This window comes from Bos indicus, chromosome 6 (genome assembly GCF_029378745.1).
Source record: "Bos indicus isolate NIAB-ARS_2022 breed Sahiwal x Tharparkar chromosome 6, NIAB-ARS_B.indTharparkar_mat_pri_1.0, whole genome shotgun sequence".
Classification (NCBI taxonomy): domain Eukaryota; kingdom Metazoa; phylum Chordata; class Mammalia; order Artiodactyla; family Bovidae; genus Bos; species Bos indicus.
In genome coordinates, this window is record NC_091765.1 from 26078733 (window position 1) to 26104197 (window position 25465).

The 25465-nt window shown below is 39.8% G+C and overlaps 1 protein-coding gene and 1 pseudogene across 2 annotated transcripts; both read left to right on the forward strand.

The window, feature by feature from the left end:
* Nucleotides 1-1486: 1486 nt before the first annotated feature.
* LOC109560124 (N-acetyllactosaminide beta-1,3-N-acetylglucosaminyltransferase 2-like) lies at nucleotides 1487-5061 on the forward strand (annotated as a pseudogene).
* Nucleotides 5062-8288: 3227 nt separating this feature from the next.
* LOC109560318 (alcohol dehydrogenase 1-like) lies at nucleotides 8289-25233 on the forward strand. Of its 2 annotated transcripts, XM_019962410.2 has the most exons (9): nucleotides 8303-8734; nucleotides 13126-13227; nucleotides 14250-14388; nucleotides 19926-20013; nucleotides 20171-20390; nucleotides 20583-20843; nucleotides 22754-22889; nucleotides 23699-23837; nucleotides 25030-25233. In XM_019962410.2, exons 1-9 carry the CDS (start codon nucleotides 8717-8719, stop codon nucleotides 25052-25054), a joined length of 1128 nt encoding a protein of 375 aa, XP_019817969.2. In that variant the 5' UTR covers nucleotides 8303-8716; the 3' UTR covers nucleotides 25055-25233. The 2 variants fall into 2 exon arrangements, with proteins under 2 accessions (XP_070647268.1, XP_019817969.2); XM_070791167.1 differs by lacking the exons at nucleotides 23699-23837; nucleotides 25030-25233 and adding an exon at nucleotides 23509-23596 and having other exon boundaries at nucleotides 8289-8734.
* Nucleotides 25234-25465: the final 232 nt, after the last annotated feature.

A 25465-nucleotide genomic window follows, 5' to 3' on the forward strand; every position in this document is an offset into this window, starting at 1 on the left:
GACATAGACATCAGAAGGGGGCAGAAAGAATACCCACCTGCTAGTTTTTAGCTGGATGCTCTATAGTTACTGCGCTGCTGCTGCTGCTAAGTCGCTTCAGGCGTGTCCAACTCTGTGTGACCCCATAGATGGCAGCCCACCAGGCTCCGCTGTCCCTGGGATTCTCCAGGCAAGAACACTGGAGTGGGTTGCCATTTCCTTCTCCAAGGCATGAAAGTGAAAAGTGAAAGTGAACTCGCTCAGTCGTGGCCCCATGGACTGCAGCCCACCAGGCTCCTCCATCCATGGGATTTTCCAGGCAAGAGTACTGGAGTGGGTTGCCATTGCCTTCTCCTATATAGTTACTAGCAGTCTGTTAATGAAAGAAAGGAATGTCTTAAAACTCAAAGAATGGCACGAGGCCCCTCACCCATAAGATGTATTTTGGGATAATCTTGGCACCAGACGAGTCATCCCTGGCCATAAAACAATTGACCTGAATCTTGTAGAAAGGCAGATTACCAAATAGTAATTACAGATTAAAAATAGTTTCATTTACATAGATTAGGGGAACAATGTCTGAGTATAACATACTAGTATCTCAAGTTGGTTCTGAGCCATTAGGCACAACCGACTTGAAGACAGAGCCTGGGGTAAATGCATAGCACATTAACATAGCTTAAGATAAACATTTCTATAAGAAAAATGCATTGGTTAGCTCAAGGTTTGAGCTCAAGGTTTGAGACTAGTTAAGTTCAGGAGGAACCAGGTGTCACAGCAACACAGTATTTTAAGAGAAACCTCTTTTTAAATTTGTTAGATTATGATCCAGCAATCCCACTGCTGGGCATACACACTGAGGAAACAAGAATTGAAAGAGACACGTGTACCCCAATGTTCATCGCAGCACTGTTTATAATAGCCAGGACATGGAAGCAACCTAGATGTCCATCAGCAGATGAATGGATAAGAAAGCTGTGGTATATATACACAATGGAGTATTACTCAGCCATTAAAAAGAATACATTTGAATCAGTTCTAATGAGGTGGATGAAACTGGAGCCTATTATACAGAGTGAAGTAAGCCAGAAAGAAAAACACCAATACAGTATACTAGTGCATATATATGGAATTAAGAAAGATGGTAACAATAACCCTGTATATGAGACAGCAAAAGAGACACTGATGTATAGAACAGTCTTTTGGACTCTGTGGGAGAGGGAGAAGGTGGGATGATTTGGGAGAATGGCATTGAAATATGTATAATATCATATATGAAACGAGTCACCAGCCCAGGTTCGATACACAATACTGGATGCTTGGGGCTGGTGCACTGGGACGACCCAGAGGGATGGTATGGAGAGGGAGGAGGGAGGAAGGTTCAGGATGGGGAACACATGTATACCTGTGGCAGATTCATTTTGATATATGGCAAAACCAATACAATATTGTAAAGTTAAATAAAATAAAATTTAAAAAATAAATAAATAAATTTGTTAGAGACGGGGGGAAAATATATCACTAGTTTGTTTCCTCCTGCTGCTTAAGAGAGAGATAAAATATGTCTCACACTTGCAGCCTATTTTCTCCATTTGGAAACCCCTGGCCTTCCTGCCTGTTACCCTCTCATTAGTCATGTGGATAGAGAGAGAAACAAGGATGAAGTACAAATGGTGACTTCCCTAGTGGTCCAATAGTTAAGAATCCTCCTGCCAATGCATGGAACACGGGTTCAATTCCTGGTACTGGAAGATTCCACATGGTGAGGAGCAACTAAGTTTGTGAGCCACAAGTACTGAAGCCCACACACTCTAGAGTCCATGCTCTGAAATAAGAGAAGCCACCACAATGAGAAGCCTGAGCACTGCAACCAGAGAGTAGTTCCCGCTCATCACAACTAGAGAAATTGCAGAAGAAATGTAATTGTGGATGAAACACAATAAAGCCACTAAAAGTTAAGCTTTAGAAGAATACTTAAAAACATGGGAAGTAGTCATACCGTAATTTTAGATTTTTAAGATGCAGAACACAAATATATATATAAGCTTCCCTGATGATTCAGACAGTAAAAAGTCCACCTGCAATGCAGGAGACCTGGGTTTGATCACTGGGTCAGGAAAATCCCCTGGAGAAAGGAAAGGCAACCACTCCACTATTCTTGCCTGGAGAATTTCATGGACAGAGGAGCCTGGAGGGCTACAATATATGGGGCCACCCAGAGTTGGACACGACTGAGCGACTAGCACTTTCACTTTCATGTATGTGTATATATATATATATACATACACACACATACATATACATATGGAGAGAGAGTCAACTATAGGACTCCCCTGGTTGTACAAGATGTAAAGAACCTGCCTGCCAATGCAGGAGAGGTAGGAGACTCAGGTTCTATCCCTGGATTGGGAAGATCCCCTGGAGGAGGGCATGGCAACCCACTCCAATGTTCTTGCCTGGAGAATATCATGGACAGAGGAGACTGGTGGGCTACAATCCATGGGGTTGCAGAGTCAAACATGACTGAAGCAATGTACCACACAGTCAACTATATATATAAGACAGTCAACTTTGAAAAAATAAAATTTATATATGTGTAGAAAAAGTTCTAAAATATTTATAGTGATTAATAATTGATGAGATTATAAGAATGTTATTTTTTCCTTTATGCTTTCTATACTTTATAAATATTCTAAAGTACACATATATCACTTATAATAAGAAAAAGTATTACTTTAATAAAGAAAAATAATAAACATCTTTTTTTAAGTTATTTACATACACAAAAGATAATGGTTTAGAAAGAGAAAGTATGAAAGAACAATCCCAAGGGAAACATTTCATTTCTAATCTCCTTAAGTTGGAGGGCAGACCATAGCTGAGATTCAGGTCTAAGACTTAGGAACAGAGGTACTGGAGCTCCAGAGAAGGATGAATTCTCCACCTTAGCAAGGCTGCTCTGCCAAGTCAGAAAACTCGATGATAACACTTAATGGCTAAGAAGAGAAGGATGAAACATTAAAAAAAAAAAAAAATCAGAAAAGAGACAGCCAAATACCATAGAAAAAAATTAGGAGAGTGTTGAGGCAAGAATTCAAAGGAAGAGTTCCAAGGAGTGATCAATCATACTGAACTGTCAGGATGACTGCTGCAAATGTTCATTGGCTTTATTAAAATGGGCAGCACTATTAAGATTAAATAATGGCTCTTTCAGGGGAGTGTTAGGGGTATAAAACACAAAGGCATGTTTGAAGGACTGAGAGGAAGGTCAGGAAAAAGAGACAATGAATGCAGAGGGTCTTTTTCTTAAACTGTGTCTTTTCTTAGACAATGTGACCCTGGTAGATTGCTGGCTGTAAAATATCTGCCTGACACCACTATAGAAATGCTCCAAAGCTTCAAAGTCCAAATTACAAAGTCAAATTATACATGGACATCGGCATCCTTTTATAAGTCAAATTCAAGTTATTCAAATTTAAAAGTCAATCCATTATTTAATCAGATTGAGAAGTTCCAATTACTTGACTACAATTGTTCTTTCTCATGGCCAGTCAACAGAAGCCCAGATTAGTAGTGCTTGGCATGGAATTCTTCACCCTCGCTTCAGACAGCCACATACACATCCATCTTGATTCCCAGTGGCAGCTGGGAAGATTCTGGGCAATGAAGGTTTGTTTCTGCTTTCCTTTTCAGTGGTAGAGTGTGTTAAAAAGCTGACAAACCACATTGAGAGAAGACATCGATAACATCGCGCTTCGTAAGTGGAGACAGGCAACGAGGAAGGAGAATAGGATGAGTGCAGATGCAGACACATGACTAGCAACTGGCCTAAAGGGGGGTCCCCTCTGGTAACATCCACTTTAATTCACTTAATCAATACTAATGTATCAGGCTATGGGACAGCCCAGCGGCGTGGGCAGCGGGGTGGCTCTGCCTCCTGATGGTAAATGTCTTCATTTATTTGATCATGGAAGTCTCCAAAAGCAGTAGCCAAGAAACAAATGGAAAGGGGGAAGTAATAATACCTAAAGAAAGGTTCTGAAAGATAGCTGACCTTCCTCGGGCATATTGGAACAAGGAACAAGAAAAGCTGAACTGGAGGTTCAATCCCATTTTGAACACATTAGCCAACCAGACAGGAGAAGCATATGGATTCTCCAATATAAGCTATCTAAATTACTGTGAACCTGACCTGAGGGTCATGTCAGCAGTTTCAGGTTTCGACAGTTTACCAGACAGATTTAAAGACTTTCTGCTATATTTGAGATGTCGAAATTATTCACTGCTTATAGACCAACCAGATAAGTGTGCAAAGAAGCCCTTCTTATTGCTGGCGATTAAGTCCCTAACTTCACATTTCGATAGAAGGCAAGCGATTCGGGAATCTTGGGGCAAGGAAACCAATGTGGGGAACCAAACGGTGGTGCGAGTCTTCTTAATGGGCCAGACCCCCGCAGAGGACAACCATCCTGACCTTTCAGATATGCTGAAATTTGACAGTGAGAGGCACCAAGACATTCTTTTGTGGAACTACAGAGATACATTCTTCAACTTGTCTCTGAAAGAAGTACTCTTTCTCAGGTGGGTGAACACCTCCTGCCCAAAAGCCGAGTTCGTGTTCAAGGGCGATGATGATGTTTTTGTGAACACCCATCATCTCCTGAATTACTTGAATGGCTTATCTGGGAACAAAGCCAAAGATTTGTTTATTGGTGACGTAATTCATAATGCTGGACCTCATCGGGATAAGAAACTCAAGTACTACATCCCGGAAGTTGTTTACACTGGCATCTTATTCAGGAGGAGGCGGATTCCTCTAGTCTGGCCACCTGGCCCTGAGACTGTACAATGGGACTGACTTGAGTCCTTCTCTACCCCATCGATGATGTTTATACTGAAATGTGCCTTCAGAAACTCGGCCTCGCTCCAGAGAGACACAAAGGCTTCAGGACATTTGATATAGAAGAGAAAAGCAGGAGTAACATTTGTTCCTATGTAGATTTGATGTTGGTACATAGTAGAAAACCTTAAGAGATGATTGATATTTAGTCTCGGTTGCAGAGTGCTTATTTAAAATGCTGAATTATGTGAAAACTACATTTTACATAGAAATGTATCTCAAATAGTTCCCATGTGTGTTCTCTTCCATTAGAGGTCATTTCTATGTAAAACCATCAAAATTGCCTTTATAGGTCATGTCCATTTGATGGCCTCTGACCCTTCAGTTCAGATGGTAAAGTGTCTGCCTGCAATATGGAGACCTGGGTTCGATCCCTGGGTCGGGAAGATCCCCTGGAGAAGGAAATAGCAACCCACTTCAGTATTCTTGCTGGAGAATCCCATGGATGGAGGAGCCTGGGGGGCTACAGTCCATGAGGTCACAAAGAGTTGGACACAACTGAGCAACTTCAACACTCACTCAATGAATCAGGCACCATTCCAGATACTTGGAGTAGAGAAAAATAGCAAGAGATTCAAAGCCTCTGTTCTTCTAGGAACTGTAGGGATATAGACATTAAACACTAACAAATTAGAGAAATACATCAGAGACAGAGCTGGCAGAGCTTTTAGTAGATTGGGTATAAAGAGGGACAGGTTTTTGCTGGAAGCAACTGGGTGACTTTTCAGGATATTGTAAACTTTCTCACGAGCGAAATGGGGATGGAGGAAAATGGGCAGGGATGGGGGCGGTGACGGTCAGATGTTTGGTATGAGTATTGCAAGTGGGACAGTTATCTCAGGAAATTGGACAACAAGTTGGTTAGGGAAAAGCTGGATTGCCAAGCAATGCTGACATCTCATTTGTCTTGGTGATCATACTTCACAGTGGAACCAATCTGCCCTGTGATTTTCCCTGTTGATCCTCCCTGTTCACCCTCAGCTGCTCAGGAATGTCAGCAGGGCTGTGATCATAGCTACAGAATTCTTTTCCAACCTGCAACTCTGGCCAGTTTTCCTTGGTCTAGGAGTGAACACCCAACCCAAGCTAAGCAAAAAGAACCTTTCTTTCATTTTTGGACTTAAGAGAGAAATCTGAACTCTCTCATTGCAGTTGTTAGATTTCATAATCATGTGTGGCTTTTTTGTGGCATATTCCCCAAAAGCAAGGCCGTGCTGAGAAAATGAAAAAATATCCTGGGAGACACTGTAATAATAATGGATAACACTTACAGGAAGGCAGTGCTATGTGCCCACCACAGTTCTAAACATTTGTCGCATGTTGACTCTCTCAATGTTTAAAGCAAACCTATGAAGTAGGAACTGCTATGATCATTTTCATTTTATTTATGGGGAAACTGAAGGACAGGGAAGTTGGATTTCTTACCGACATAAGGATGTAAGACATGGAACTAAGATTGGACTGCAAGTCTGTTAGTGTGAGTCCCCATGCTTTTAACCACCGCACTGTACTGCCTCACGGAACAGAGAGGGAAATCCTACTGAAGTTGAATTGATCCGAGTTTCTGCTCCCATTTGCAATCCTACCCTTGACCTTGTTTGGCTGTTTGCTTAGGGCTCAGAATATACACCCAATAAAGGTCTAGATTTAGGCAACAGGGTAGGAAACAAATGACTATTGTTTTGGTCTTTAGCAAGATCCTATAGGAGAGACAAGCCAAGCTGGACCTTCTGATCCATGCCAGACTTCATTTCAAGTCAGTCAGCCCAAGCACTGCTGAATAGGAATAATGTATACATTCTAAGAGTAAATGCATGGGTGCAGAAAGCTTAGAGATCAGGGTATTATTTAAAAAGAGAGAAATGAACAAGACTGAGTCCCTTCAATCCCATTCAGAGGCCTCCACTCTCATACCTTCTTGCCTATATGAGCGATAGCTCCCTAAATAAAGCATAGGCACTTGCAATGCCTCCTAAGAGCATTCTCCTGAGCTTGGAAGCCAGCCCTCTCTGCCCAGCCCAGTTTCTCACCCAAGTCTTGAAATTCGAGCTTCAATAATTACTAGGGAGAACAAGAGAGAAGCAGTATTAGGTCAAGGCCCTGAGAAAATTAGATAGCAGTTATGAAACCCTTACGAAAGAAAACAGAGAGTTATGAACACGTGATTAGGGGGTTAAGAGAGTTCTTTTGCTAGAAACGCTCCAAGCCTAGAGACATGTAATTATTGAATCTACTTTCAAACTATTCTCTCACACCTACTGACAGCTAAATTACTCACACCTCATGGCGTCTGCGAACTATAAAGGTTTTCATCAAAGAAGCTGTTTCACTGACTTCCTCGAGGGAAGCTTTGAATGACAGTGAATAAATCATGTCTAAGGGATGTGAATCAAGGGCTGCCAGAGTGACCAGCAAAGAACTCACATTCTTACTCTGCAAGTTAATAAACAGTGCCCTTGATGTTTTCTGATCTAATATTTGCCTTAGTATCTATCTCTGCTGCTGCTGCTGCTAAGTTGCTTCAGTCGTGTCCGACTCTGTGCGACCCCAGAGATGGCAGCCCACCAGGCTCCCCCGTCCCTGGGATTCTCCAGGCAAGAACACTGGAGTGGGTTGCCATTTCCTTCTCCAATGCATGAAAGTGAAAAGTGAAAGTGAAGTCACGCAGTCGTGTCCGACTCTTCGGGACCCCATGGACTGTAGCCTACCAGGCTCCTCCGTCCATGGGATTTTCCAGGCAAGAGTACTGGAGTGGGGTGCCATTGCCTTCTCTGATCTATCTCTTGCAGAAGCCAACTATCAAGCCAAATATCATCCTTATTAACAGGAGCAGCGGCTTCGCCATCATCAGCAGCATTACTCCAAGCCCACATTACACAGTTTCACTTTACCTTGGTTGAGCTTAACCCCCTATTTGGAATATGTTACCTACTCTTTTATTTTACATAAATTCCTTCTCCAAAATGCAGCTAAAGTGAAAAAGTATTAGTGGCTCAGTCGAGTCCAACTCTGTGCAACCCCAGCAGGTTCCTCTGTCCATGGAATTCTCTAGACAAGAATACTGGAGTGGGGTACCATGCCCTTCTCCAGGGGATCTTCCCAACCCAGGTATCGAACCCAGGTCTCCTGCATTGCATGTGGACTGTTCACCATCTGAGCCACCAGGAAAGCTCCAAAGAGCCTGTTGCCTCCCCTCCAGGGAACCTCAGTCTCCCAGGTGACAGGCAGGATACTCACCACGATAGTAACAAGGACGGCAAGTCTCATCTGAATCTCATCTCTCATCATTCATAATGACCTCACATTGTCTTTGTCATCGTTTTTGTCATCTATTTGTCTTTGTCATGTCTTTGTCATCACTTATTTCTCAGCTTTTTAACAGTATTTTGTATTATTACTTGCGCTTTTCCATCTCTTCGACTCTTGGAGACCCAGTGTTATACTGGTATCACCTGCATCTGGCAATTCCTGGCATTACTTGATATTCCAGAAATTCTTATTAACTAATTATGAGCTGATCTTTCTCTTAGTTCATTCACCTTTTTTTATAATCACTTCATTGCCTTTTCACCTATTGCTTCTCTTCAAACTGCTTCTCCCCAGTAGAGCATCCTTGTTGACACACTCCTGAATCATTCTCTCATATTCCTTGCTATCCTTCACTTTCACATATTTGCCAACCGTTCACCTCTCAGGTTTCCTGATGTTGTCGTGTCATTATGTAATTATTTTTAATTACTCTCAGCACATAAATAGTCCAGTTTCCCCAGGAGCAGATTCAAAGAAGTGATATTCTTTGGGACATTATAAGACATAGAGAAAAACAAGAGACTCCTCATGGACACCTTGGGAAAGGTAAGTGTTACTTTTCAAATAGGTCTATATCATCTTTATTAGTTATCCAAAAAGTGCACTTTGAAACAAAACTAAGATACTTTCTCCAGACAGCTTATCAAAGATTTCTGTGGATAATACTCAATGTTTTCCTCCCTATGGAAATTCATGCACCACTGTTAGGAAAGTAAACTGATAGAAACTTACTGGTTGATAGTTTGACAGTGTTGTACTAAATGCCTTAAAAATGTGCCTATCATTTAACAAAGAAATTCATTCCAAGGAAATGATTGTGCTGTTTTTATTTATTTACTTATTCAGTTTCCTAGTACTAGACGTTATGTTCCTTCCAGAGTCATACTCTTAAAAACAATGCTTCATTTTGTCCACATCCTCAACAGCATTTATTGTTTGTAGATTTCTTAATGATGGCCATTCTGACCGGTGTGAGACGGGGTGGGAAATGTGAGGGAGGTTCAAGAGGGAAGGGACATATGTATACTTGTGGCTAATTCATGCTGATGTTTGACAGAAACCAGCACAATATTGTAAACCAATTATGCTCCAATAAAAATTTTTAAAAAATGTTTTAATTAATCTGTTTATAAAATCTTAAAAATGCTGATTGCTGGGTACTAGACTTGAAGTTTTCCCTCCTTTTCCCTTATCTGAGTTTTCCAAGTTTCTACCTTGAGTGTGTATCATTTCTGAAATAGAAGACGTTTTCCATAAAGTATATAATTTTATTTTTTTATTTGAACTTCTTTTGTGGCATTTTTCCCTTTTCTTTGTGTTATAAGACATGTATTATCTCCTTGATTGATTTCTAAGTTTTTTGAAGACATAGTTTACTCAGCTCATAATGTCTTACAGTTACTAATGCAGTAAACTTGCAAATGAAACACCAGTAAAGTTATGAAGGGCTCTAGTACCACCAGGTATTAAAAAATATCAAAAAGTTATTTACTGAGGTGTCAGTGCAAGAATAGACAGTAAGACAAATTTATGTTTCCAAAAAGAAACTTGTAAATTGAAGAACTTCTATAGTAAAGGTGCTAATTTAAGAATAAATGAAAGAAAAATTCATCAAGAGTTCATGCTGAGACAATTCATTTAGATTCTATAAATTTATATTACACAAAATAATTTGAGGTAGATTTAAGAGTTAAATATTTTAAAATCAAACTATAAAAATCTAGAAAGAGGGTTCAGTTCAGTTACTCAGTCATGTCCGCCTCTTCACGACCCCATGAATCGCAGCACGCCAGGCCTCCCTGTCCATCACCAACTCCCGGAGTTCACTCAGACTCACGTCCATCGAGTCAGTGATGCCATCCAGCCATCTCATCCTCTGTCATCCCCTTCTTCTCCTACCCCCAATCCCTCCCAGCATCAGAGTCTTCTCCAATGAGTCAACTCTTCGCATGAGGTGGCCAAAGTACTGGAGTTTCAGCTTTAGCATCATTCCTTCCAAAGAAATCCCAGGGCTCATCTCCTTCAGAACGGACTGGTTGGATCTCCTTGCAGTCCAAGGGACTCTCAAGAGTCTTCTCCAACACTACAGTTCAAAAGCATCAATTCTTCAGCACTCAGCCTTCTTCACAGTCCAACTCTCACATCCATACATGACCACAGGAGAAACCATAGCCTTGACTAGCAGGACCTTTGTTGGCAAAGTAATGTCTCTGCTTTTGAATATGCTATCTAGGTTGGACATAACTTTCCTTCCAAGGAGTAAGTGTCTTTTAGTTTCATGGCTGCAATCACCATCTGCAGTGATTTTGGAGCCCACAAAAATAAAGTCTGACACTGTTTCCCCATCGATTTCCCATGAAGTGATGGGACTAGATGCCATGATCTTCCTTTTCTGAATATTGAGCTTTAAGCCAACTTTTTCACTCTCCACTTTCACTTTCATCAAGAGGCTTTTGAGTTCCTCTTCACTTTCTGCCATAAGGGTGGTGTCATCTGCACATCTGAGGTTATTGATATTTCTCCTGGCAATCTTGATTGCAGCTTGTGTTTCTTCCAGTCCAACGTTTCTCATGATGTACTCTGCATATGTTACATAAGCAGGGTGATAATATACAGCCTTGACGAACTCTTTTTCCTATCTGGAACCAGTCTGTTGTTCCATGTCCAGTTCTAACTGTTGCTTCCTGCCTGCATATAATTTTCTCAAGAGGCAGGTCAGGTGGTCTGGTATTCTCATCTCTTTCAGAATTTTCCACAGTTTATTGTGATCCATACAGTCAAAGTTTTTGGCATAGTCAATAAAGCAGAAATAGATGTTTTTCTGGAACTCTCTTGCTTTTTCCATGATCCAGAGGATGTTGCCAATTTGATCTCTGGTTCCTCTGCCTTTTCTAAAACCAGCTTGAACATCTGGAAGTTCACGGTTCACATGTTGCTGAAGCCTGGCTTGGAGAATTTTGACCATTACTTTACTAGCTTGTGAGATGACTGCAATTGTGTGGTAGTTTGAGCGTTCTTTGGCATTGCCTTTCTTTGGGATTGGAATGAAAACTGACCTTTTCCAGTCCTGTGGCCACTGCTGAGTTTTCCAAATTTGCTGGCATATTGAGTGCAGCACTTTCATAGCATCATCTTTCAGGATTTGGAATAGCTCAACTGGAATTCCATCACCTCCACTATCTTTGTTCGTAGTGATGCTTTCTAAGGCCCACTTGACTTCACATTCCAGGATGTCTGGCTCTAGGTCAGTGATCACACCATCGTGATTATCTGGGTCATGAAGATCTTTTTTTACAGTTCTTCTGTGTATTCTTGCCATCTCTTCTTAATATCTTCTGCTTCTGTTAGGTCCATACCATTTCTGTCCTTTATCGAGCTCATCTTTGCATGAAATGTTCCTTTGGTATCTCTGATTTTCTTGAAGAGATCCCTAGTCTTTCCCATTCTGTTGTTTTCCTCTATTTCTTTGCATTGATCGCTGAAGAAGGCTTTCTTATCTCTTCTTGCTATTCTTTGGAACTCTGCATTCAGATGCTTATATCATTCCTTTTCTCCTTTGCTTTTCACGTCTCTTCTTTTCACAGCTATTTGTAAGGCCTCCCCAGACAGCCATTTTGCTTTTTTGCGTTTCTTTTCCATGGGGATGGTCTTGATGCCTGTCTCCTGTACAATGTCACGAACCTCATTCCATAGTTCATCAGGCACTCTATCTATCAGATCTCGGCCCTTAAATCTATTTCTCACTTCCACTGTATAATCATAAGGGATTTGATTTAGGTCAGAAAGAGGGTAACAAATATTTATTTGGTCTTTATATGGAGAGAAAGTGAAGGACAGGGAAGCCTGGTGCACTGCCATTCACATGGTCGCAAAGAGCCAGACACGACTGAGTGACTGAACAACATCAACAATGGAGAGAATTCTCAAACCATGGAAATGGACTAAATAATAAAGGAAAACATACATTTATGAATCAAAATGTTAATGTGTGTTCAGTTCAGTTCAGTTGCTCAGTCGTGTAGATGCACATATAGCTTCATAAAAAATTAAAGGTCGAAAATCAAGAAGGAAAAATCATGTATGACAAGATAGTGGACAACCAGTCACTCATTTAATGCACAAATAGGTCAAATGATAGTAAAAAAAATACCAAGATGCCAGTGGATACTTACATAAAATATAGGACCAAACATTCCACAAAAAGAAGAAAATATGTATAACTCACATAAACATAAAAAGTTTCAACATTCTTAAAATTAAAAAATACTAATAAAAAGAAATAGCTTTTTCTGACAGTCACTTTGTTTTTAATGAGTACAGTCAATGCTAATGAGTGGGAAAAATGATGACAGATACTGTTTTACAGTTCTAGGAGTTGTGCAAAATCATTCAAATTTTCTGTAGAATTACTTAGAAATCAGTTTCACTCTAACCATGTCTCTATCCTTCCCCTAGTAATTCTTGCTTAAGGGAACCAGGCAAGTCAAAATTATAAACAATATATATTATAATGGTCAAAACAATGGAAATGATTTAGTTGCTGATTAAGAATATTTGGATATATTCAAATGATGAAATATAAAACAGCTATTTAAAATTATAAAGCATTTTGAAATCACGAGAAAACATTTTAGAAGAAGCAAACAGTAAATGTTCAATATATGGTGGCTTTCACTGGCTAAAACAAAACAAACAAAAAACCCTAAAATGCAAAACTGCTTATATGACATGATCTCTACTGTATAAAAATATTTTAAGAGACTCAAAAGAAATATGCTAAAATTTTACCAGCTTATGTCTGAAATTGCAATGATCTCTTTTCTTTTTGTGTGTGATTTTCTTATTGTTACAAATTATAGCAAGTAAGTGTCATTTGTATGATCAGAAGTTAAATGTTATCGCTAAATGATGTCATCTTATTGTCCTTGTATCAACAGACAATCACATGCCTGGCAGCCATTGCCTGGAAAACAAACTCTTCTCTTTCACTTGAGGAAGTGCAGGTTGAGCCACCAAAGGCTGGGGAAGTTCGTATTAAGGTAAATTTAAATCTTTGAACTTGTGAAGGCAAGTGTAAGGAAATCTTATTTCATGTATCAAAGCTGTTCCCAGTGTTCCCGCACTCCCACTACTGATACTGAAACAACTAGTCAGTATCCCTGCCTGTATGCTTTCTGGATGAATTCCTGGCAGAGGAGTAATACAGAGGCTATGGTACAGGAAATGTTTCACTTCTATGATCAATATAAGTGGATTGAGTCTATCCACAGACAAGAAAACTTAGGCTATTAACTGAGAAGGTTTAAAACTTCTCAATGCCAATTAAATTTTGCAACAGTTAAACACATTTTATATTATTAACTTAATGTTTTCAATATGCTAGTTTAAAATCTATTTTCCCAGAGGACTGGGAAAACATTCCACAATACAGGGTTTAAAATTTTGGGTTTCTCAATGGTGGTGCTATGGATACGTGGTCAAAAATCCTTCATTGGATAGAACAGACTCTCGTATTGCAAAACTAGTTGATGACATAAGGTGTACAGAGTAGATTTCAAAAAGCCTAGTTTATTTCCAGATCTGAACATGCACCATGAGAGTGGGTGAGTCATTTTAAGTCTTTGAGTCTTCCTTTCCACATCTTTAAATTAGGGGTAATTAGAAGGCAATGGCAACCCACTCCAGTACTCTTGCCTGGCAAATCCAATGGACAGAGGAGCCTGGTGGGCTGCAGTCTATGGGGTCGCACAGAGTCAGACACAACTGGGCGACTTCACTTCCACTTTTCACTTTCATGCATTGGAGAAGGAAACGGCAACCCATTCCAGTGTTCTTGCCTGGAGAATCCCAGGGACGGGGGAACCTGGTGGGCTGCCGTCTCTGGGGTCGCACAGAGTCGGACACGACTGAAGCGACTTAGCAGCAGACCTGCCCTGTGTTTCTCTGAATATTATTATAGGGATCAAATGAGGTCATTCATGTAAAAAAATTATTCATAATAAGTCTCAGACAGAAGAAAAATTCCAAACTAATTTATCCTTGCCCCTTAATTCTTACCCAGATGATATCTACAGGGATCTGTGGTTCTGACGATCATGCTATAAAAGGAATAATCCCACTGAAGTATCCCTTCATCCCAGGCCATGAAGGAGCTGGACTTGTGGAGAGTATTGGCGAAGGAGTGAGCTCAGTGAAACCAGGTAGGAAATGGGCCACAAAAACCTCTGCACAAACAACCCACCACCAAAATGTATTGACATATTTACAGGAGAAATAAGTTGATTTGCCTCTAAATTGTTTTACCTAATCACATATTGTGGTAATAAATATATCCAGTGATTCCAAGAGTCACACAGTTTTTCTGCTGCCAGTGCTAGCAATCCAGAGTAGCAGTGGCTGAGCTAAGCCACAGCCATAGGACCAGTGTACTTTTAAGTAGATTAAAATCTCCTTAGGAGCAGGGGCTGCTTCTTTATTTTTCAAATAGACAATAAAACTATATTATAAACATTAAACTTTCTAAGTAACTAGATTTTAATTGTTACTGAAACTAAAAGAAATTATAATTACATGACACAATAGAAGTGTTAGCTAATATGAAAATGGCAATCATATTGCAATATAAATGTATCAAATCAATATAAACTTACAATTTTGTTTGTCAAATATATGTCAGCGAAAACTTTTTTCTAATGAATTATTTGTCAGCAGAAAGGGAAATTTTATAATCTGGCAAGTTAATTTATTCTGACATAACTGCAGAAGAATTCACCGTTTCCTTTTTTATTGAAATACAGTTGACACACACACACAATACTATGCTAAAGGAATTCCTTAGCAGTCCAGTGGTTAGGACTCCATGCTGTCCTGCCAACAGCCTGGGTTCAATGCCTGATTGGGGAATTAAGATCCTATCAGTTCAGTTCAGTCGCTCAGTCGTGTCTAATATTTTGGGACTCCATGGCCTACAGCACTCCAGGCTTCCCTGTCCATCTCCAACTCCCAGAGCTTGCTCAAATTCATGTCCATCGAATTCATGCCATCCAACCATTTCATCCTCTGCCATCCAACCATGTCATCTTCTGATGTCCCCTTCTCCTCTTTCCTTCAATCTTTCCCATCATCAGGGGCTTATCCAATGAGTCAGTTCTTTGCATTAGGTGGCCAAAGTATTGGCCACAGCTTCAGCATCAGTTTTCCAATGAATATTCGGGACTGATTTCCTTTAGGATTGATTGGTTTGATCTCCTTGCAGTCCAAGGAACTCTCAAGAGTCTTCTCCAACACCACAGTTCAAAAGCATCAATTCTTTGGCACTCAACTTTCCTTATAGCCCAACTATCACATCCATATGTGACTACTGGAAAAACCATAGCCTTGACTAGATGGACCTTTGTTGACAAAGTAATGTCTCTGCTTTTTAATATGCTGTCAAGATGGGTCGGAGCGTTTCTTCCAAGGAGCAAGCATCTTTTAATTTCATGGCTGCAGTCACCATCTGCAGTGATTTTGGAGCCCAAGAAAATAAAGTCTGTCACTATTTCCATTGTTTCTCCACCTATTTGTCAAGAAATGATGGGACCAGATGCCATGATCTGAGTTTTGGAATTCTGAGCTTTAAGTCCGCTTTTTTCATTTTTCTCTTTCTCTGTCATTAAGAGGCTCTTTAGTTCCTCTTCACTTTCTGCCATAAGGGTGGAATCATCTGTGTATCTGAGGTTATTTATATTTCTCCCGGCATCTTGATTCCAGCTTGTGCTTCATCCAACCTGGCATTTCACATGATGTACTCTGCATTTAAATTAAATAAGCAGGGTGACAATATACAGCCTTGATGTACTTCTTTCCTGATTTGGAACCAGTCCGTTATTCCATGTCCAGTTCTAACTGTTGCTTCCTGACCTGCATACAGATTTCTCAGGAGGCAGGTAAGGTAGTTTGGTATTCCCATCTCTCTAAGAATTTCACACAGTTTCTTGTGATCTATACAGTCAAAGGTTTTGGCATAGTCAATAAAGCAGAAGTAGATGTTTTTCTGGAATTCTCTTGCTTTTTCTATAATCCAACAAATGTTGGCATTTTGATCTCTGGTTCCTCAGCCTTTTCTAAATCCAGCTTGAACATCTGGAAGTTCATGGTTCATGCACTATTGAAGCGTGGCTTGGAGAATTTTGAATATTACTTTGCTAGTGTGTGAGATGAGTACAATTGTACGGTAGTTTGAACATTCTTTGTGTGTGTGTGTGTGTGTGTGTGTATGCATATAATGCTAGTTTCAGGTGTGTTGCAGAGTGGTTAGATATTTGCAGACATTATGAAATGATTGCCATGATAAGTCTAGTAATCATCTATCCCCAAAAAAGTTATTTCAGTATTACTGATCATATTGCTTATGCTGGTATATTACAGCCCCACAGCTTATTTATTTCATAACTTGAGATCTGTACTTCTTAATCCCCATCACCTCTTTTGTCCTCTCATTCCCTCCCCTCTGGCAACCTCTCTGCATCTATGAATCTGTTTTCATCTTGTTTTGTTTTGTGTTTTAGATTGCACATATATGTGAGATGACATGGTATTTGCTTTTCTCTGTCAGACTTCTTTCACTTAGCCTGCCTGTGTGTGCTCATTCGCTCAGTAGTATCTGACTCTTTGTGACCCTGTGGACTGTAGCCTGCCAGACTCCTCTGTCCATGGAGTTTTCCAGGCAAGAATACTGGAGCAGGTTGCCATTTCCTCCTCCAGAGAATCTTCCCCACCCAGGGATCAAACCTGTGTCTCTTGTACCTCTTAAATCAGTAGGCACATTCTTTACCGTTGCATCACCTGGGACAACAGCATTTAGCATAACACCCTCTAAATTTATCCATGTTATTACACAAGACAAGATTTCATTTTTTATAGCTGAATAATATTCCCCTGGGTGTATGTATATATATGTGTGTATATCTATATATATACACGCACACATATGCATAGTATATATACACTCCACATCTTTATCTATTTGTCAATCGGTGGGCACTTAAGTTGCTTCGATACCTTGGCTATTACAAATAATGCTACAATAAGTCTTGGTGTTCATGTATCTTTTTGAATTAATTGTTTTCTTTGAGTAAATACCCAAGAGTGAAATTGCTGGATCACATGGAAATTCTATTTTTAATTTTTTGAGGAACCTCCACATTGTTTTCCATAGTTTCTGCACCAATTTACATTCCTACTAACAGTGCATGAGGGCTCCCTTTTCTCCACATCCTCACCAACACTTATTTGTTGTCTTTTTGATAGTAGTCATTCTGACAGGTGTGAGGTGGTATCTCACTGTGGTTTTAATTTGCTTTTCCCTGACGAGTGGTAACGTTCAGCACTTTTTCGTGTGTCTGTTGGCCATCTGTATATGCCTTCTCTGGGAAAATGTCTCTTCAGGTTCTCTGTCCATTTTTTAAATCAGGTCACTTGTTTTCCTGATGTTAAGTTCATTGTTGTATAAGCTTATTGAATATATTGCATGTGTGTGTTATTACGTTGTCATGTCCAACTCTTTTCAACCCCTTGGACAATAGCCCTCCAGGCTCCTCTGTCCATGGAATTCTCCAGGCAAGAATACTGGAGTGGATAACCATTCTCTTCTTCAGGGGATCTTCCCAACCCAGGGATGGAACTTGGTTCTCCTGCATTGCAGGCAGATTCTTTTCCATCTGAGCCATCAGGGAAGCCCAAATATTGTATATAAGCCCCTTATCAGAGAGTGAAGTCACTCAGTTGTGTCTGACTCTTTGTGACCCTGTGGACTGTAGCCCACCAGGCTCCTCTGTCCATGGGATTTTCCAGGCAAGAGTACTGGAGTGAGTTGCCACTTCCTTCTCCAGAGGATCGGATATTCTCGACCCAGGGATCGAACCCAGGTCTCCCGCACTGTAGGCAGATGCTTTATCATCTTGGCCACCAGGAAAGTCCCTTATCAGATATATTGCTTGCAAATATCTTCTCCCATTCAGTAGGCGTGCCTTTTCATTTTGTTTATATAGTTTCCTTAGCTGTGCCTGAGTCTTTTAGTCCAATGTAGTCCCACTGGCTTGTTTTTTGAGGGCCAGCTCTCTCTCTCTCTCTCTCTCTCTCTTTCTCTCTCTCTCTCTCTCTCTATATATATATAGTGTCCCCCACATACTTAGTATAGTGCCTGTTCAGGTTTGGAATGCATTGAATGTTTGACGAATGAATGTTCTGATCAAGTAGAATGTATTAATAGAACTTTGTTGACAGGATGATAATGATATTTCAAAGAATCAAATAAGTAAACACTCTTCCCCAGGCATATCGCAAGGGACCTTGACACAGCCATTCTTGGCACATCTGAAATGGTCAGAGTAAATAAGAGGAATCACACATGTGAAGAGTCCACAGAACCTCACAGCTTGGAACCAGGCACACAATGAGATTTAAGAAAGGGCATGTGGTCAGGACATTGACAAAGCTATCGTCAGGGTATTCATTTTGCAAACAATGATGGAGTACCTGCCATGCATTGACACTAGGCCTAGGAGGAGGGACAGAAGTAAAAAGACGCAGTCTTCTCCACATCGCCAAGAAGATAATGCCAATAGTTAGTGAGCTAACTCCTCTTTAACTAAACAAATCCCAGTGAAAGTTTTGTGGAAAATGATGAATATTTGAGGGACAGGATAAGGCAGCAGAATTTGAGCTTCTCCTGATTTTGAGATCCAGTATCTTTGGAATTTTTTAGGGCCAGTGAAGTTAAGATGTTCCTTATCTAAACTTACAAGAGACTTTTTAAAATAATTATTTATCTGGCTGCACCGGCTCTTAGCTGTGGCATGGAGGATTTTTAGTTGTGGCGTGGGGGATCTAGTTCCCTGACCAGGGATCAAATCTGACCACGACTGTCTGCATTGAAAGTGTGGAGTCTTAGCCACTGGACCACCAGGGAAGTCTCATAAACTCAAAGAGATTTTTAAAAGATTACAAATACATGTAAGAACCATACACATGTTTAGGGACAAGGTTGTAGACCTTTGACAAGGCTTTGTACAGTTTTATAAGTCTGTGATGACTGTGTTCATTAATTCTCTTCACCTTCCCAGCCTGTAACCCTAGGTCCCAGGAGGGTTAAATTTTGGACCCACACATAATCAGTATGCACTCTAAAACTGTGCAACCTAAAAACCACCCTCTGTAGTAAGCGCTCCAGAAGCAGCCTCTCTCTGCAGAAAGAAACCTATTCGTTTTACTCTTAGAACTGAGAATATCCTGAACCACAGTCCCCTGAAGAAAACATGTCACAGACCTGCTGTGGGTCCCTGTGCCATCGTGGGGCAAGCAGGCTCCATAGAAAGGTTTCTGCTGCTATCCAGCTTCAGGCAGGTAACAACCGCTGCAGACTTAAATCTCTCAAAGGAAAACCAAAAGGTTAGAGTAGATGACATCTCTAAGGGTCATTCCCAGTTTTATTTATTTCCAGAGTAAAAGCAGACCTACAATTATCTATCCAGCAAGGAATATCCCCATATTTCCATCATTTGCCCAAAATAATAATGAAATTTCTGAAACCAGGTTATAGGATTTTTCCTCCAAAATAGCTATGGGGTATGTTATACTTGTCATAATCTGTCCACAGCAAGTTATCAAATCATTCAATAAAATTTTTATCACTGCACTATTGTGTTTCAATAATATTTTAAACTAATGTTTTTGGGTTTTTTTTTCCTATATATAGGAGATAAAGTCCTCACACTCATTGTTCCACAGTGTAGAGAATGCAGTGCCTGCTTGAATCCCAAGGGAAACTTCTGTGAGAAGCAAGAGTTAGTAGATTTGTCCATCTTTTGTTTATCTTTTCACTTTTTATTAAATCGCTTATATTGTGCAAGCACTGACCTGGAGCTAAAGGTGTTCATTTCTCTCTTTACAACTCTGTGTGTCTGGGTCGCTGCTGTGCCTGTCTGTGTCACTGCTGAACAGCATTCTACCCTCTTCTGGATTAATGCTGGATGGCACAAGCAGGTTCACCTGCAAAGGAGAAAAGATCTATCATTCTTTCCGCACAAGTACATTCTCCGAATATACTGTTGTGCCTGAGATTTCGGTGGTAAAAATTGATGCTGCTGCTCCCATGGATAAGATTTGTGTCATAAGCTGTGAGGTGCCTACAGGATATGGGGCTGCTGTTCACTCGGCCAAGGTGAGGAAAATAGCTGTATTAGTATGTTATAGTGATCTGCCAAGAAAACATAAAAACAAGACCAAAACAGTCCAAATGTTTCAACTGGGGTCAATAGTTCCAAAAGCCTCAATGGTGGTTTTTGTTTGTTTTCTTAATTATACAAGTGTCCAGATTTGATTCCTAACACACACATGACTTGTGAATTTGTAGGTCACTCCTGGTTCTACCTGTGTGGTCTTTGGACTTGGAGGAATCGGCTCAGCTATTGTCATGGGCTGTAAAGCTTCTGGTGCTTCTAGAATCATTGGAGTTGATATCAACGAGGAAAAATTTCCTCGGGCACGAGCATTAGGGGTCACAGATTGTCTCAACCCTTCAAATCTCAAGAAGCCCGTCCAGGAGGCAGTCAAGGAAATGACAGGCATCAGTGTTGACTTTGCCTTTGAGGCCATCGGACTCGCAGAAACCATGGTGTGTGGGTCTGGGTCACAGTGAGTAGAAGCAGACCAGCACAATTAAGTGAATATTGTAATAAAGTTAGTCAAGTAATTTTTTGGTTTTCCACCACATATACTATGCTGTAGTCTATTAGTATGCAATAGCATTTTGTCTAAGAAAAAACAATGTACATGCCTTAATTTTAAAATACTTAATTGCTAAAATATGCTAATCATCTGAGCCTTCAGTGAGAGTCATTGTCTTTTTGTTTTTTTATCTGTTTTATTTATTTATTGTTTTACTTTACAATATATCTTTTTGTAATAGTAAGAGAGATCACTGATTACATATCACAATAAGAAATATAATAATAGTGAAAATGTTTGAGATACTGTGAGAATTACCAAATGTGACACAGACAAAAAGGAAGCAAATGCTGTTGGAAAAAATGTGCTGATAGACTTACTCAACACAGGGTTGCCACAAACCTTCAATCTGTAAAAAACATAATATCTGAAAAATGCAAAGCACAGTAAAACGAATTGTGTCTATAGATGCTTGCTTAGCGAGTGGGGACACACTAAGTATAAAACTCCCCTGAACATATGTTTTGGACCTGTGGACCCGAGACCTAAAAATGGAATGTATAGTCACTGTAAAATATCCATCTTAAAAATAAAAGCAATATATACTTTAAAGATATGACACTATAATATATGAAGTTTAAACAAGCACTATTTCCTTTCCTGTAGTCCTAGCTCTTTGTCCACGAACATGTTTTTATATTTAAGTATCAACATTATGTAATTCACATATGATATTCATGTGTGTTCTGTATCAGAACCATTCATTATTTGAAAAATGAGCCTATGCACCAGTATGTTAAGTTCAGGGAGAATAAGGTAGACCCTAGACTCAGAACTGACAGGGTAGAGGAAAGAAGTAGGCATTCGATTCACTTCAGCGTGTATCTAATGTACATGGTTAAAGGGTGAAGGAAGTAGATGCAGTGATGTAACAGGAAAGAGACATAGGCAAAATGCAGGAAGGGGCGAGATAGAAGGTTAAGAACCAGAAAAGGAAGCAAAATAGATTGACGTGAAGTATACTCCACACCCTTAAAAAACTGGGTTTTTTTAAATGAAGCTTCACACACACATATGTATATATATTTGTTTTTATTAAATATAACTGAACTGAACAGAGTTATACAAGTGAGAAGGTCAGGCAAAGAATAATAGTATGTGTGGTCTTTGAGGTGGCGGGTAATTTTATTAAATAAACACACAGTACTTTGTGCCAGATAACGTTCTAAATGTTTTAATCTTAAGCCTTGTAACTTAAAACTTAAGCCTTGTAACAAATCTATGACATAGTTGGTATTCTTCTTCTTTTTACAAATAAACAGACATAGGGAGGTTAAGTAACTTGCCCAAAGTCACACTGCGGCAGGGTCTGTGCTCTTTACCACTAAACTCTGCTGCTGCTGCTGCTGCTAAGTCGCTTCAGTTGTGTCTGACTCTGTGCGACCCCATAGACGGCAGCCCACCAGGCTCCCTCGTCCCTGGGATTCTCCAGGCAAGAACACTGGAGTGGGTTGCCATTTCCTTCTCCAATACATGAAAGTGAAAAGTGAAAGTGAACTCGCTCAGTCGTGTCTGACTCTGTGCGACCCCATAGACAGCAGCCTACCTGGCTCCTCCGTCCACGGGATTTTCCAGGCAAGAGTACTGGAGTGGGGTGCCATTGCCTTCTCCACCACTAAACTCTACTGGTTCTCTAATGAGATTCCCTCACTGGCAGCGTTGAAGCTGAGCTCAAAGTAAGTAGCATCTGCCTAGGAAGAGGTCTGAAATCTAGGAACTCCACAATTCCTTCCAACACTGCAGATAGTTGTTCCTTATGTGTGGGCATCTACTCATGGTCATTATTTTCATTATCAGGTTGCTGCTTGGGACTCCTGCCACGTGAGCCATGGTGTCTGCATAATCACTGGAGTGTCTCCACCAAATTCAAAGTTTTCCCTTTCTGCTCAAACAGTTTCCACTGGTCGGACACTGAAGGGTGTGTGTTTAGGAGGTAAGTCAGTTGTTTTTGCTTTCACAAAATCTCTTTCAACTTTGTAGAAACGTAATTCAAAAATTTTCTCCTTTGGGAAACAGCCCTATAATGGTATAAGTTTTCAAAGACTTCTCCAATGAATTGGTATACTTTGCAGATTAGTTAATTTAATTAAATAGGTTTTTTTTGTTTTTTTTTTTTTTTACATTTAAATAAAAAATTTTAAATAGTTTCTGGGTTTTCCTACAAAATAGTTTCTGGGTTTCCCCAGTGTTTGGAATAATCCAGCTAAGTTCAGTTCTGCACTGGTGGACTCAAAGTTTGTTGTGCTATTTTAACAGCGAGGCTTTCTGGATAATTACAGGCACCAACTTGGTATTTGGCACTGATATTTGTCTTTCCATAGGAGCCCTTATTTCTGAGCAGTACTGACCAATAGCTTTACTTAATTAATATTCCCATCTCCATCCATTGCTCTGATCAAAAGTTCCCATGCCATCTCAATGTGTGTGAATAGAGAGATGAGGAAATCATTGTATAATGTTAAACCCTGGAGGTGGGCTGGAGACTCTACTTTATTTTTAATTAGTTTTTAACCCAATAACATGTGAATATCAACCCAATTTTTTTTCCAAAGGTGTTCTAGGTAACAGAACTGTCTGGAGCAGCCACACTTAGCAACAAAAGCCAACAACTTCTGATGTACAAATGAATTCATCAATGGCAAATTTTCAGAATACTTTACCCATCTCCACAACTTACTTATTTTTCTTTTGGTTAGTTTGATATTTCTCAAATCTTATTACAATAGCCTTTTTATTTTGCAGATTATAAAACTAAAGACTGTTTTCCCCAACTAGTGACTGCTTACCTACAAAATAAAATTAATATAGATCCATTAATAACCCATCAGTTGCCTTTTGACCAGCTCCACAAAGCTTTCAAGTTGTATCATGCTGGAAAAACGTGAGTGTTTTCTTTGATGAACTTCTTTACCCTGAACTCACAGAAAAAATGACTTTTCAAACATTCCTAAGTGGTTTTGTGAAAAAAAGATGGCTACTTGAAGACCTTCTTTCATATACTGTATCCTATTTCCTGTTGTCACAAGGATAAGAAAAGGTTTTATCTGCAAGTTTCTCTTTGGGAAAGACCTGTATTAACCTATCTCAAAGAAATGTTTGAGAAGTCGGTATAACACTAAGCACCAGTCTACTCCACAGTGGTCAATTATGCAATAGTTTTCTGGTTAGAGAAATGATCTAGAATAAATGAGTTGACATTACTGGCATGATAAAATCTTACAAGGATCTTCGAGGCAAAGGTTCAGACTCTACCCAGGGCACAAAGCCTTTCTACATCATTTCTTGACAAATGTCAATCTGCTCCAGCTAGCATACCTTTAGGGATGAAGTGTTTATTCAGTGTGTTCATTTATATACTCAATGCATATTGAGTGATGGTACACTCTTTGCCAGGACTGTCCTGAGTGCTGGAGACAGTGGAGAGCAAGTAACAAGGAGTAAATGAGGAATTACTTCTGTGATGAATTCTTTGACTTTCTAATTCTGGTTCTTAAGAACATCTCTCTTTCCTAGTCTCCCCCCACTTCTCTACCTATACCGTTTGCTTGTTTTATGATTTCTTTTTATTTTAAGATAGGCATTTAAATTTTAGCCTGCTATATACCTTGTTGGTTTAGACCTAGCATGTCAGCCCATTTACATCAAGAATGAAGAGTCAAGAAAACTCATCTAAAATTATAGAAACAAATAATAGAGGAGGGGAATGGATCTAGCAGGTAGTAGACACACTACAAACAGAAAGGAACTAAGGAACCCATTTATTCTTCCCTAATTAGACATGGGATTAGATTCTAGGATTGATGGAAGCTGATCAGAAGCTGTAGCAGAGGGTTTGGATGTCTTTGTGATTATGTAGCCAGAAGGAATGGTGCTCAAAGCTGGGGTCTTCCTGTTATAGCTGAGTTCGAGTCCTGTTTTCACCCCATCCTATATTTCTTATAGGTAAACTAGATGAAGGTGGAGTGGGGTGGGGATAGGCAACTCAGTTTTTCAATACAGTATGTAATTGCTTTGCTGACATCACTGTTTCTCAAGGAATTTAATGGCTTTATTATTACACTTCTATGTTTCAGGATCCGCTGTGTTCTGCTGTTCTGAGATCCCAAATAATGAAAAGTGCAAGGATATCCTTGGGGAGTTTATTCCTTTCCTGTTTCACCTCCCTGATTGTTCCAGTGCAGTGAAAAGAGCCGCAAAAATATGGAAATGCAGTGTGATTGTAAAAATGAAACAAGTGCACCTTGAATTTAATTCTAATAAAATAGCCTCTTAGAGAACAGATGTTATATAATTCATTTTGTGACATTAAAAAAAGGGATGGTGGGATTTGATTGATAACATTTGTGATATGTCCATCAACCCAACTAATCTCTGTCATCAGTGCATGAAAGTTGTCCCTGAGTTATCTCTTATTCCTGTTCTCAATATACAGATTTCTCTGTATCTTTCACACCACTCCAGGGTTTACATGATGATTTTGCTGTTTCTACAACACATGGGATCTCATAC